Genomic DNA, 15,771 nt, shown 5'->3' on the forward strand with positions numbered 1-15,771 from the left:
ATAAACAACAAAAATATAACAACATTGCGAAAAAAAACAGTATTCATGTATAGAAACCATAAAAACGTTTTAGCACCTCGGGACGTGTCATCGTTATATCCGCAATGGGTCATCCTTATGACGCTATAAAGTAAAGAAGATTGTATCAGATACTTTGATCGCTCGAATCTATTTCTTTTGTAAGTATAAAAAGAAAAATAAAAGTTTCCCTTTACACTTTATTACAACCTAAAAGAGTGATAAAGAGAACACAAAAAATAAAGGCAACATAATATCGGTCATCAATTTGTGAGTGAAATAATTGAGGTGCTTCTGTGCTGGCGTCTGGTATCAAATTTTTATAATCTTTATGTGCAGAATAAATTTTATTTTTTCTCCAGGATTGAATTATATTTCTACTAAAATTTTCTTAAAATCCAAGGACTGTTTTATTAGATAAGTCCACATGTAACATTTGGTGAAGAATATAAACCCAATGTTTATTACACTTTAGAAAATTATTGTGCATTCTGGCTAGTCTCGTCGGGAAATATCGCACAGGTGGAGCGCATATATCTATAACTCTAGCTACCCAAGTCGATTTAATTTGTAACGGAGACAAAGGAGCGGTTTCATTTGTTACAATTGAACAAACGGTATATATGTTACTGTTCAGCTTTCCTGTATTTATGTCTCAAGTCTACATAGGCTGGTTCAGTTAACATATACCCTCGTTAAAGAAACTTACTTCTAATATGCTACACAAAATTTAAAACTAATAGACTCAATTTTAATCATTACAACCATGTTAATGACTTCTAGATATCCAAAATTAAATTTTTAGTAATTCATTATGTTTTCTATAATATTAACAGGACTCTTACTCTTTTAAAAAATATAAAATCTGGATGACCAATATTTTTATTTAAATTGTGTTTTTTGGAAATTATATTTAAGTACGAATTACTAATAAAATGATAAAATATGAATAATATTTTTTCGATCTTACCGATAGAAAGAGTTAAGTTTATGTTTAAGTTGATTATCGATAAAACACGAATAAAATGACATTTTCTAAAAATGATTCCTAGCTAGATCGATTTATCGCCCCCGAAACCCACCATATACTAAATTTTATGAAAATCGTTGGAGCCGATTCCGAGATTCCAATTATATGTATATATATATACTCGTATACAAGAATTGCTCATTTAAAGATATAAGATATGAACTGGTATTAAATATTGTAAATAAAAATAACAATGTATTTTTATGTAAATATTTTAATTTTTCTAACACGATCAGTAAAGTTATAAAATTAAAGAAAACGTTGATAATCTTTTACGTGATTTGTCTTCGTTTAAGCGAAGCGTTCATCAAGTCCATTATGCCAAACTCCTGCTTCATCCATTTAACGTCAGACAATGCCTATTGTAATAGAGTTTATTGAGTTGAAAATCTAATTTTTCAATGAGGTTTAATAAGGGAAAAAATTCTATTCCTTGTATTATTCAAATTATTTAGCTGGCCCTTTTTTATTTGCAAAGGGATGTAAGGGTTTACACTTTGATCAGTTCTAATGCATGTAATCAATTCGATTAGGACAAAATCCGTGTAAATCGTATATTAATAGTGCGGTTTATTATTTTTATTTTAAGTGTCCGGTCGGTACCTTTTTATTTTTTATGAATTAAACAAACGTATTAATGTTTGTTTAGATATTATATTTTTAAAATGACATTGATTTTTGATAAATATTTCGCTGATACTCGCAAATTATTTAACTATTTCGTGTTCCGGATATTCAGGATAATCTGGTCTTTAGTTACTTAGAAAAAAATCAAATACACTTGTTAACTTCAATTTCCGTCGACCAGCTTATCCCTTGTCAGGCATGTTTATTTTTTGCCAACTTAACACGGTTTAGCAAAAAATAAAGACATTTCTTCTCAAATAATTACAATTTGTAATTTAGTCGTTAATTAAGATCACAAAAAGGTAACTTGACTATTCTCGATTGAAAAAACATGTTAATGCTTTTAATACTCTAACCGAAAAGGTAAAGAAAACCATGTTATAATATTTAATTATAATAGGTAATATTATAAAAAAAAAACAATCTAAAAATACTATCGTAGCTACGTAGCCAGATGTCTACGACTGTATCGTAGCGTTAAGCGCTACGTTGGAATTCCAATTCCCGTATGTACTACGTTAGTGCAATTCATAAATATTAAACATATAATAAAATAAAAATCTATCTGGAGTATTGTCTTCCGGTTATGATAATTTATTTTAGAGTTAACTTAATTCCTCTAATACTTTCATTTTGGTGTAATCCATTGGAATGTCGAAATACTACTGCTTCATAACTTTTATATAATAAACATTTTTTTAGTAGTATCAAAAACAGTTTTAGCTTTAGAAAAATATTCACAAATCAACATAGAAACGTAGTCAAAAGACAATTTCAGAAATAATAAATCGATGAGACTGATATCTTTAGGAGAGTCGTAAAATGCGAGTATGTACGGAAACCTTTGAAATTCCTTCTATCATTTTGAGAAACCCTTGTCACTCCCATTACGTCCCCCGACACGGTCGCTCGTTTTGACGGCTGGCCCTTTATTTACGAGAGTTAAAGTCACTAGTACTTCCTAAGTAGCATGTACTCTCGACGATATCAAAAGAAATTTTTTTCATGGTTTTATTTTTATTATTATTATTTTTACATAAAATTTATATAGAAATACTGAATGACTCTAAATGTAAATATTAATTCTTTAATAGTAATACATATTAACTTTCACATGCTTTTGTTTTAAGGATAAAATATAACAGAAACATAATCATGTAATCCTCATTTATGTAGATGACAATTTTCCAATAATAGCTACGCAATCCATTCACGATGGTAATTGACATTAAAACGGATTTATACGATACGATATCTCGTGTAATAATTGATAATTCCTGCTGATGCTGAGTTGTATCGTTATAAGAGACTTGACATATCAATATTTCCAATTGAAAACATTTTATGATTTTTTTCTGAATTTTTTTTTATACATCTATTTCCGACGCTTATTACGCTAACAAAGAAAGTGTTATACTTATTACTACTTAAATAGTAAAGCACTATCCAAGTACACTTAAATAATGTTAGTGAAATTGTTCTTTTAAAAATTCTAAGAACACAAGAGATCTTTACTTGATTGAACTCGTTTACAGGTTTGAAACCAACCAAAACATTTGAATAAAAACACCTCATCATGCTTTATTATCATTTCATTGGTTAATATTAATAAATATGCTTGATTTTAAAAGTGCAAAATAGGCAAACTTCAATTTATTGGATAAAAATATTATAACAGGTAAAAGCTACGCCGTGGTCGTGTATGTCCACGGCGTATAAAAAGTACAGAGTTGGTAAAAAAATACTGTCATTTTTTGAAGCTTACATTTTCAATCTTTTTAGAAAAATAACAAACATTCTATGTTCCCAGAATAAAAGTATTTAATTTCTGGCAACATAGGAATTTTCTATTTTAATTTAAGAAACTGTATGTATGTATATTGTACATATTGAGACTACATTTTTGTGTTTCGGAATCCGACAAAATATCTTGCTCGCTGAACTGACTTATCAAAGATCTTATAGCAAAACTGACTAATCAAATAAACTGACTAATTAAAACAGTAAGGTACAAGTTATAAAGTAGTCTGATTTCTGAAGAAAAATAAATAAAAGTAGGTCTTGGGACAAGTCACTTTTAACTTTTTGATATTATCACAAAAGAAAGGAAAACTTCACTACAAAAAGTCTTTGTTTTCGGTATAAAATCCACAAGCAAATTGCTTTCGCCACGTTCGTTTTCAATTAAAATTGATACTTTACAGCCGTGGCTTGTCTGCTCACATTAAAGACCTTCCATTCGGTTGGTTTAAATGCTTAAATTATCTTCCTACTATATTGTTAAAGTTCTAAAGCAAAGAAGATATTATTTAATCCTTTTAAAAATATTTAAATAGACTATTGTTAGCTCTGCACTATATTTCACTAAATTTTATTTAACTCAAAATAACTTAAACATTTTACACCGTCCTGCAGCTTGTAGATAAAACAGAGTTTTTAAAACACTGAGATTAATTTATAGCGGACATAATTTATTCCGACAAACCAGAACGCGGGTCGACGAGACCATGAGGCAATTTACAAACTCGAAAATCGCGGAAGTTCGTTAATTATTCGGTGGGAGCAAGGCCCGCGCTGCCGGGGACTAATGTTTATTGACAATTAAGACGAGCGCCAACCACTCTACGTGCCCTATTGCTGTTCTCCTGGACACCTAACACATACGTTGTTGCTTTATTGAATTTTAACATTCCGCAAATAAATTACCAAGAAACTTCACCAACAAATCTTATCCTGTGCAACGCCAACAGAGAAACTACTCGAACTGAATTACAATATTTATCTTGTAGTTATTAAATAATAATACAAATTATTGATATTTACTTCAAAACTTAAGATGTTTTTAACTACACGTAAAATAAAACTTTTTTAATTAACTTAAAAAGAAATCAAGACTATATTTTATATAAGAAAATAGATTAAAACTTATGGCAAAGAAATTAAATTTGAAAACATCGCGGAAAAAATAGGTATATCGAGAAACGGTACATGCAGGAGTATAAATAATTCATAAAAAACCCGTCTGACCTCGACATATGGGCTGGCAAAAATCGCTTTACGAGTGTGGGAACAATCGGTGTGGGCTACGCCTGCGTTGATGTAACCCGGCACGGGCAGCACCGCGCAAACAAATTGGATGCTTAAAATTCAATTTGAAGGTTTCGCGGTCCGCTTCATTCGGTCGGCTCGTTCGTTACAAGCCTCGAACTCTCTCACATATTCCGATGGAAATGCAATTATTTTGCACTAAGTGGAAATGTGTAAATTGTTTTCGTTACCAAACAGGAAACTTGTTTGTTAAATGAGACCCGCTCTACTGGAAACAGAATTTTTACGTGTTTAACAGAAAATTGTTTTACAAGAACCGTTTCGGTAACAGTTTGTGTCATTCAATTGAAGTATGTTGTTTAGTTTTTTTTAATCCTGCAGATAAACAACTGCAATTTTTCTATCATAACATTTTGTTACACGTTAGATATAAAAGCAGGATAAAATAGATACCAATTTTCATGCACAGAAGTTGGCACTTTCTGTAAAAGAACAATAAAACGAAAAGTCAAATTTCACAAAAATTTATTTGACACCATATTTTATGTACTTTTCAAATACACCAAATTGTAACAAAATGTTAATTCTTTCTTTTATGCTTGCCACTTCTTTAATTTAAATAATATAAGCATTCGTCATAGTACTCAAGTATCCAGTTTGATGTTCAGTGTATTGTTTACTTCTTATTAAAAATCTAGGAAATTACGTTGTTATGGTTATTAATAAAGTAACACTTGAAAAGTTATAACACAGACTTATTATTTTAAAATTAGTCCCTATACCATTTAATCTATTTGTGGCAGAAATTGCTACCATGACTTTAGGTATCACAAATGCAATAGTTGATGAACCTAATATCAATACATCTAACATTGATGTTTTCATCTAATGAAATTACTTAAATTAAAATAGATGCGCTAATGTTGTGTATCAAAATTTTTGAAATAAATTAAAGCTAGGCTAAATTATTGGTTAAAGATCAAATTCACAATTCCTTCCAGGAAAATATTCATAGTTGCATATTTATAATTCCGCACCCTAAAAACTAAATAATCAATTATTATTTATAAATAATCAAGTTGAATATTTAAATTTGTTTGATAAATAAAGATTTCACTTTAAAACACTATACAACGATTTGAAGTTCCTATTATATCAATTCCATATTACCTATGTAATTTCTATATTGTTACAATTTTTAGAACGAGTCACATTTTGTCACAATTTTGTTAAAACGTATATTAAAACGAAATAGTTGATCACCATAATGTGATAATAAAGTATCAATTCCTGTTAATTTTGGACGAGTACGCGGCAAGCAGTTTCAAATACATAATATTAAATATGTATATAGGTATATATACTGTAATAAATATTTATAACATATACGGATGGGCTAGCAAAAGATTTAGATATGGTATGTTGGGTTTGGAACATAAACGTAACATTATATTATTTATTTTAAAGTTACGTTTTAGCAAGCAAATTATAGTGAAAATGTGTTACGAGATGGGTTTCAATGTAATATAGTTGAACAATTCCTTAAACTGTTTCGTTTGTGGTCTATTACCCTGTTTACCATATACTATATAAGAACTTAAAGCATATTGAAGTTCCATTAAAGTAATACAAATAATCCATTCTATATTATATGTACTCGTCCAAATTTCAATTTGTTGGTTTAAATATGAATTTACTTATCAAAAACTACGTCAACTAACCACATCCCACTTAAATTAACTTTACAAAATCACAACATATTATGCAATTTAGGTTATTTTACACCGTTCACTTGAAACACATCGTATTTAATAAAACATTATATACACATAATGCATTTTTCAATAAGTCTTTGTTTACTAATTTATTGTAATATCCACATTCATAATACTGTTATGAATGTTTATAATTATCATATAATAATCTCCCTTTATCAAAGATAGGAATCGAGTAACAAATAGAATAAACGTGTGATTATTTTATGTAGGTATATGTAACTAACGTTCACGTAAGTAACATGGCTGAATAAATTTCGAACAACAAAAATCTGTTGTTTACATATATTTCATTATCTTCGATCCTACCTCATATACGACTAGAATATTGTTAACCTCCACAACTATCTATATATTTACAACACGTTCACTGGTAAGGTTCAACATCATTCAACATTTCGCTGCACGTTCGCACTATATATAACTTGTTTACAATATTTACATATAACTTTACACTTTCGTAATAATAGTCGTAGTATATACAATATTATTTAGGCTGATAAAATCACAATTTTGTCCTTTTATTAATTACCACCTCAGGGGTAGTGAGAAAATCTCATACAGATATTTCTTGTATTTGTACTCTCTTCTTCATAATTCCTGGTGGCACCGGAGTCGAATTTGTTGGCGGTGCTCTCAAGATTCCCGAACCTCCTGCCGCTCCAGTTTCAGAGTCTCCATTAGAATCTGATGTGACCTCGGAATCTGGCACAGGCCCGAATTTGACTTGTGTTGAACTATCTACGACGCGTGGTTCGAATGTACTAGTTCTGCCTATTGGATCTGGCTGCATTCGCCCTTCCACTTTTTGTATATCCGGTTTTTGTGTATCGATACACACTACACTTCCCGCTTCTATCGCACTGCCGACACTGACGTCCGGTAAAGAATTACAAGCGGCTCGATGTTTTTCGTCGTAACAACTGTACTCCCCAAACGTGGGTTCTCCACAATCCGATAACGTCCGTAAATCATATTTAGAACTTGAACTGCGTGACACGTGAGCCGACTTACAATCGAAACCGAACCCTTTTCCGTCGTACGCACGAATTTCATAATCTAATTTCCCATCATAATTGTCCGAGGAAGACGAACTGCCCGCCTCGCCCAGGTCATCTTTCGAACGTCTCGGCCGTGATCCTCGTTGGTGATAAATGCCGGCAAATATCAGCACATTTAGCAATAGAAGAAAACATCCAACTGCGATGGTGACAGTGAGCGCGGCCGTGTAAGACTGGTAATGAGAAGATGCCAGTCGGCGGAGCAGAGCATCGTCCGGGTGCACCGGCGCGACCGTTGCATTTGGCGGGCACTCAGTAGATATGACCGGCGGGGCGGGGGAAGGTTTCGGCTGAGCTGAGCGAGATGAAGGCGTGCTGCGGCTTTCTCCACCGCGTCCAGGGCTGTCTACATTCACAACATGTGGAATGTGTGCCCTTGATATTGATTGTGGTCTCACTGCACCTATAATAGATGAAGGAACGACTTAGATGCTCTACTCATACATTCACAACGAAGTTATTAAATTTTGTATATTACCTTCGTAGTAATTAGCATTGTCATCTTGGAAGTGATGGTGGCGCATAGCGGCATCCGGTAAGTCGTTACCAGGCCGATGAAGTTGCGGTATGAGCGACAGCCACAGCGACATCTTGTGACCTCGATAGTGATTTCGCATCTCCGGTTTGTTACCTAGATGCAATGTTTTTATTTTAATTTCCGTGAACTATATACACACTCTTTAGAATTCAATTTCGCATTTTGCTTTTATAAGCATTTGAAATATTACGTACCAATTTCCATATAGAGCTGATTAATTGTGTCATATGTGTCCCAATATAGCATTTGATCGGGCCCGAGGCGAGGTGTCTCCCCTAATAACGAACTCGGAGGGGGCGTAGCCGATGGGTCGTTGGGATTACTAGTGTAGCAGAGTTATTTAATTAATTTAAATCTTAGTGAGAAACATAAAACAAATTTATTTTCAAAACGATCGAATACTCTTAAATTAAATCGTGTGAACACATTCATTGGAAATTACTTATTTAGTAAGAGTTTGTAGTGAATAATATACATAAAACAACAACCGTAGCATATAAGTAACGAGAAAAAATTTGTCTTCAAAGCAAAGATGGAATGCGTATCTACTAACAATTAGCATCGGATGTCCGGCTGCATTCACTAACGATACACCTTAGAATAACACTGGAGAAGACACAATCTTTCAGAAGTCGAGTACACTTATGCGAACTTCAAATATATTTTTAAATGACAGAAGTTTTTTATTTAATAGGAAGTTATAGAAATATAAACTACGTTTATTAGTTGCCAAGGCACGAATGACATTTGCATATAGACTTATCTGAACTAAGAACGTAGAAAAAAGATTTCTAATATTATATTTAGTTACTTACCCGTATCTTACGAAGTTAGAAATGTAATGCATGCAAATCTTAGAGACGCGCTGTTCCTGTTGCGAGAAGTTCTGGTGATGAGTCTGAGAGAACGGAACTCCCAAGTAATATGGTAATTCTTCGCCGTGCACGGAACCCGGTCGCTACGAATTACAATAATTATTTATAATACTAAGCTCCTTTTAAACTAAACAAAAAAATTCTAATCTATTATTTTGTGGCACTGCCAAGTTTAAATTGTTGCTAATAACACCTTTAATCAACACATGATCATCTCCCTGTCATTGTTTGAGAGTACCCTTATACAAGGTACATAACTTACCTGTGGATAATCTTTATCTTGAGAAAGGTGATGAAAATGTGTAAAGTAAGTTGTTCCACCTCGCAGGGCATGTAAATAGCCTAGTCGTATCAAAGGCGCTGCGGTACGCCCATCACTGAGAATCTAGAATAATTAAATATATGAAACAGTAATATTCATGATACTTCTTTGATGTTTACTCGACTGACAAAAGGGTAACGTTCTACCCTTGTATATATGTATTTATCAATATGTTTGTGTGTATATACATGTATGTGATGAAATATAATTATATTAGATTAGTTAGTACTTAAATTATATTCATTTTAAATATACATACATAATTAAGTATATTAATGTGCAATACGAAATTTTATAGGAATACCTAAGCATAGCGCAAAGCTTTTATGAACTTTTATGTTTAAATTGAAACCATAAAGAATCATGTGCTCGCCAGTCATCTTCAGTTATAAAGCGTCTATTTTGTATTCAGCGCGCGAGAGTGTTATTAACTTCTTTTGTGCGTTACGAAGTCATTGAATGAGTTGCAAAAACCGATTGAGGCTTAAATTATGACCAAATGAGATATCAATGTTGATAGAGAGAAAAATAATTGGAAATGCTTTCTTAATGAGCGTTTGGCAAGAACCGAAAGGAAAATTAAAAAAAATATAGAAGAAATTGTAATTTTTAATACTCCTTGGGTGTTTAATAAATCAACTCACCTCGAGGGTCGCATCGCGTACACTTAAAGGGTTCTGTACAGGTTTATCCCAATCCGTGTATTCGTTTTTTAAAGTAGAATAAATTTCATTAAGATGATAATAGTAGGCGTTACGGACAAATGTACGCAGAATACGGTCCCGTCGACTTTCGTTAAAACCGAACTCCAAGTCTTGAGCATTGAATTCCAAGTAAGATTCTGCAAGTTGGAGAATTTCAGTTATTTGCATAAATTTTGGGAAACACTTCACCAACAAATTTAAATGAGACAAATTTAATGGAAGCCGCACCTTAAAGAATTCACTGCTTCACAAATTAAAACGATAATAAATTTACTAGATAATGTTAGGTAAGCATAAAAATAGGTTTAACTTGAATATAACTTAATTTTTACAGTTAATATGTTATTCCACACATAAACTTCAGTACAAAACAAAACAATCTTAGTACTTTTTTGGTATACCTACTCATTTGACTTAAAGGCGTTGTCGTAATTAAAAAAGTACTTTAGAAACTGATGCAGACTAATATACTGTACAAAAAGACAAAACAGAAAAAAATCTTCATTGATTAGAATCGCTTGCCTGTTGTCGTGAGCCCAAAAAGCAGTTCTCTATGAGAAAAGTCTGCCAATTCATGTCCTGCGGCATTGGCCACCGCCGCCGCGCCCGCGCCCAATCTTGAGTTATCCGTAGGAGGTGCAGCCTACATAAATAAATCAAAATATTATCATTTTTTTTATTTATATATGTAAAATTACTTACATTTGGCATTAAATTTAAGGTAAAATTATATGCAAGGAGATTTAAGGTCATCAAAATAGTAAAAACAACAAAGTAAGGTCATTCCTTTCAAGAATTTCTCTTATTACGTAAATAGAGAATGTAAAACTAATTGAAAAAACAAACGTTACAGTTCGAAGTTGAAATTATTATAAAAGAATTCATTGTTAACTTACTGACGATGGATTTACGATAACAGTTCCGTCAACGAAGGGCGCGAAACCTGGCAGAAATCTTGGGGGATCGAGTCGCACCGCCAGGAGTGCGGAGAGGGGAAGCTTTCGAAGGCAGGGAGCTAGGTCATCTTCCAACAAGTCACCGTGACAGCCTGTTTGCTCCGCTACCTATACAAATGTGTATAAAATCAATACACACAATGTATGTATGTATATTTCAACTTATCATTAAATATATCTTCTGATAAGTTTATAGATAGTATGTCTATATAGAGAAAAATCTTTCGCTCTCCGTCAACATAGTTATCTAGAATTATTAAGAAAAGGCATTTACTTAATTACAGCTATTAAAAAGTCACACTTGTAATACAACTTGACATGTAAATGTAAAATCGCTAAAGAAAAAACATAAAGCGACATTGGTGTACATAAATCTCTATAAAGTTATATGAATCTAAGCATATTTTATTTCTATAAACTGAGCTGAAAACAACTTTGAAAAGGTCGAGAAACTTTAATTTATTTGAACAAGTAGTGCTAACAGTTGAAAGCTTACACTAAATATGCTTTTAAACGGCGCTCTGTTTACCTTTCTTTTTATCGTGAGCGGTTCTCTCTGCAGCGCCCAAGAGCTCAAACCCGACCCGCTTAACAAGATGACGCGCTTCAGTAGCTCTGAAACAGAAAACCTAATTTAATTCCATCATTTCGAGATTTACTGAAGTAATATTATCTTCACTAATGAATGTATTGAGTCCGCCTTCTTTATTGTGATTCAGTTAACGTTTATTACTAACGCTATTTTACTCGCACCGTATTTTTAAATGTGCTCCTTTTACTTTTTCAGAAACATTTTTTCGCACGCTTTAGAAGACATACGAGTACTACTATACAAAGCGTAATTTATGCACGACTCGCAACTGAATTGATAATTTGTGAAAATAAATGTGAAAGTATGGCGTTCTTAATTATCTAAGTAATAAATAACTATAAAATAAATAAATAAGTGGCTATTTCTAACATGACTGTGATATTTATATATACATATTTACATTTTATAAAATGAAATACAGGTGATTTTTGGTATCGAGTAAACTGTAAATGTTATTTGCTTGTTTATCGTCGTAGTAACAGTTAATGTCAGGACCCTAGTTTGTTTAGTATAATGATTATTGTCATTGCTTCTACAGAAATTTAGCGTCGCAATGTACTCAAAGATGCTTAATTTTAGTTTACATTAATAAAATAATTCAATTTTGTTTTTTCACTAAACATTCCGTTATTCAAAAGATATTGAAGCGTAAAACTGAAGTTTGTTCCTTCTTTACTGTAAAATCATTTTATTTTATTATTTATACAGTTATTTGGGTTAACCAGCCAAGCATAACAAAGCTTTTTTTAATTTACATATCAAACAGACTTTTTAGGTACAAATTAGTAGATGGTAATGACATTGAATATTGATGAGTACAAAGTTAGAAGAAAACCAAAAAAAGTTTAGATGGATTATGTGATATGTGGATATGCGAAAGAAACTGATATCGATTTATTGTGAGGAAATACGCTAATTCATTAAAGTTTACAGTCAAGATTGTAGTAAGAAACAAAAACGAACCTCTTCCGACCGGTGATACCGCAAGAAAGTTAGCAAGAGCAGCTCCGGTGCCGTGTCCCATGAGCGTCACGCGTTGGGGGTCGCCGCCAAACGCGGGAAGGTTTTCCCGAAGCCAATGCAGCCCTGCTACCAGGTCCATAAGCCCGAAGTTACCCTGCGCCGACCCTCTAGCACCAGTCTTTAAAAAACCTACAACGCAAAATAATAGAACGCACCTTCAATGAGTAATTGCGTTAAATCTAATATAATATTTTAATTGACGCGAAATAAAACTCATCACATTTTAAAATATCATAAAAAAATTACGTATTATTTTAACAAAAGTGACTAATTTGGTAAAGTTGTAATTACATTTCGATTCAGTTACATTTAAAAGTAGTATAATTTTTACAAATTCCAAATCCAATTAAGTAAATCTACTAAAGCAACACTTAAAGTAAAATTAACAATTTTATTGGTCGACACCGATGCTCAAACTTGGTTAGGCGCTTACGAACTTTGAGCCCGGAATCAAAGTTACGACTGCTGTTAAATAAATTACAAGTTTTAAAGTTAAACGTGCTAGGCAACAGCAAAAGGCAGAACTTGCAACTATTACATTACATTATTATATTGCAATCATTAAATAACAACAATAACAAAGTTAATATTAACTTTGTAAAAGCATTTGTATGTATACGATTATATACGTCCCTTTAAATTTCTTAATTGATGTATAAATGGCAATCATAACCTAACAATGAGTTAAATTGTTATGAAAAATAAACTATATAAATGTTACATTTAAATAATACACATGCTTCCCACTATGATTTGTTTATAATTAAATGACACACATTTACCTAACACCCCTAGTCTAAAGTTGATGGTGGCGACGATGATATTGCCGTGCGCGGCGAGCGTGGTGCCGTCGTACGCGTTGCCGGCTCCCCACTCGTAAGACTCTCCGTGCACGAACACCACGCACGGCAGCCCCTCGCCCTCAACGCTCTCGTCTGCTCCTGCGGTAACATCATAATTAACTTATACTATAGTAAAGACAATGTATGTACTAAAGAAATACATAAACAATTGATTTGAAAACTGTAGAGATCCTGGTCATTATGGCGATTTTTTTACAAAAAAAACTACGATAAAATGTATTATACAATAATGCCAATTAATTAATAGATTCAAGGTGAATAATAGTAAGCAATATAGAATATTAAGCAAATACAGAGAAAAAAGGTAATTTATTCTGAATAACGGGTGAAGTACTACTATTTATAGACAATTGCAGCACGGAGTCTTCGGCTGTAGATGCGCACTCGTAGCTATAGACTGTCTCAGCCTCACTTCCGCACTGCTTGCAGGGGGCATGAAGCACTGCAATGCACTACGGAATTGAGGCCTCAACACCCTTCACACCCGATGTTTTCTGTTTTCATTCCCGCTGTTGCAAATGTGCCTCCCAATTTCCGTCTCGAGCGCCCTTTTGCCTTACACGCCACCGCACACAGCGCAAAGTAAAGCTGCTAAATTACAAAGCAAATAAAATTATAAGCTTCACCACAACATAGCAGATCAAAGTATTAATAAAACTCACATAACTAAAGCATACGTTAAAAATGACAATTTATTGAACTAAAAGCGCAGAAGCCTAATACTGGAATTAAATCACCCTGGTTTGGTATCAGAAACAATATAAAAGAGCGAGTCGCATGAGATGTGAGCGTGATGGGAAACCAAAGGAAAAACGCAAAATATGCAATAACTCTTTGTCGTTTTGCAAATAAAATGGTGCTGCAAACAAATTCTACCTTTTCGATCAAAACACTTTTAAAAAAATACATGAACGACGACAGTGTCGATTCGATTCAATTTATATTTAGATTTTTGTACACAGTAAACCGTGCGTTGTCGTTTCTAGTTTTCATACATTTCTCACGAAGCAAAATTTTGGTACAGATACAGTAGATGAATAACTACAATAACATATCATTAATTTTTTACTAGAAATAGAAATATCTTTACTTTAAACAAATATAAAAACTAACAAAATAGAAACATAAAAACTCCTTGAAATTACTTAACAAATAGTGTTGAGTATAGACAACATACAGAAGGTTTACAATGCGTATAGCGACATTTTGCGATATCTTATAGTAGTAAGTAAGCTAAAGCTTAAAACATGATAAATGAATGTTCGAGTATTAGCTTACCGTTAGTAGGAACATAAAGATTAACATAGAGGCAGTCTTCGCTTTGGTTAGCGAGCAGGGGCAGGAGCGCCTCGAGGTGTCGGATGCGCGCGCGCGGGTGCAGCAGCAGCGCGTCCTCGTGCGGTGCGGCGGCGGGTGGCGCTTGGGGGCACGCCGGCCCCGCCGCGTCCGCCAGCCGAGTCGTGCGCCACTGCGACGGCGTCACCGGCGGCATGTATCTGTTGTACATTCCACGCTTTATCCCTCCGCACAACACCACCAATCCACAATAAAACGCCTTACACTCATTTAATATTATTTTCAAAGTAGCAGTGTAATAATTTATCTTTTGTGCGTTTTAACAAAGATTTCTTCGGACTTTTGTTCTAGTTTTATTCAAATGTAGACAAAGTAAATGTTGTTAAAGCGCTCATCTATCTACCGAGCGCTACTTCTACTTTACTGATTATTTGTTTGTTCGAAACAAAAGAACTTAACTGCGGTACGGTATAAAATAACGATCACATAAATGAATTTGTATATTTCTTGTATCTTACTTTTTATTGAAATACATTTAGTTATCTTCGCGGCGCGTCATGCAATTTTTTTATTACATCACTTTCTAATGTGTGCGTAACAATTCTTTTGTTCCGCGTGGATTTTCACCCAACTTGTCTGTCAAGAGGGTAATGTTTTTATATTTATATAAAAGCAGTGTGTTAGAAATATATGTGGGTGGGAAGTAAAGATTAGCTAGTATTTACGCCGGTGGATTTTAATATTGCTTGACTTATCCGTCCTCTTTACAGAACCACGTAAAACGCGTTTTGGGAATGTTAGCATCGTTTACTAGTCCTAGCTTCGAATATAAAGACGCTATACCTGAGGCTTCCGAGAGGCGGCGTGGCGTAGGGCACGCCGAGGTAGGCCTCGACTTGGGGGTGAGAGTGCACGACGATGCCGCGCAGAGGGCCGTACTTGGTGCGCACGAGGCGCGTGCTGTACTTGTGCGCAGGCAGGGTGGCGGCGCAGCACACGAGCCACGCGAGTAGCGCGGCGCGGTCCGCGCGCATCACGCGCGC

At 33.7% G+C, this 15,771-nt stretch overlaps 1 protein-coding gene across 1 annotated transcript; it reads right to left on the reverse strand.

Moving 5' to 3' along the window:
* Positions 1–5,331: 5,331 nt before the first annotated feature.
* Positions 5,332–15,762, reverse strand: LOC106127439 (neuroligin-1). Its single transcript, XM_013325517.1, has 13 exons — positions 15,572–15,762; positions 14,711–14,928; positions 13,352–13,510; positions 12,510–12,698; positions 11,484–11,569; positions 10,895–11,062; positions 10,521–10,641; positions 9,939–10,135; positions 9,235–9,357; positions 8,913–9,055; positions 8,292–8,419; positions 8,038–8,190; positions 5,332–7,962 (listed from the first exon to the last, which is right to left on the reverse strand). Exons 1-13 carry the CDS (start codon positions 15,760–15,762, stop codon positions 7,055–7,057), a joined length of 2,784 nt encoding a protein of 927 aa, XP_013180971.1. The 3' UTR covers positions 5,332–7,054.
* Positions 15,763–15,771: the final 9 nt, after the last annotated feature.

Source organism: Papilio xuthus, unplaced genomic scaffold (assembly GCF_000836235.2).
Source record: "Papilio xuthus unplaced genomic scaffold, Pxut_1.1 DF824655.1, whole genome shotgun sequence".
Classification (NCBI taxonomy): domain Eukaryota; kingdom Metazoa; phylum Arthropoda; class Insecta; order Lepidoptera; family Papilionidae; genus Papilio; species Papilio xuthus.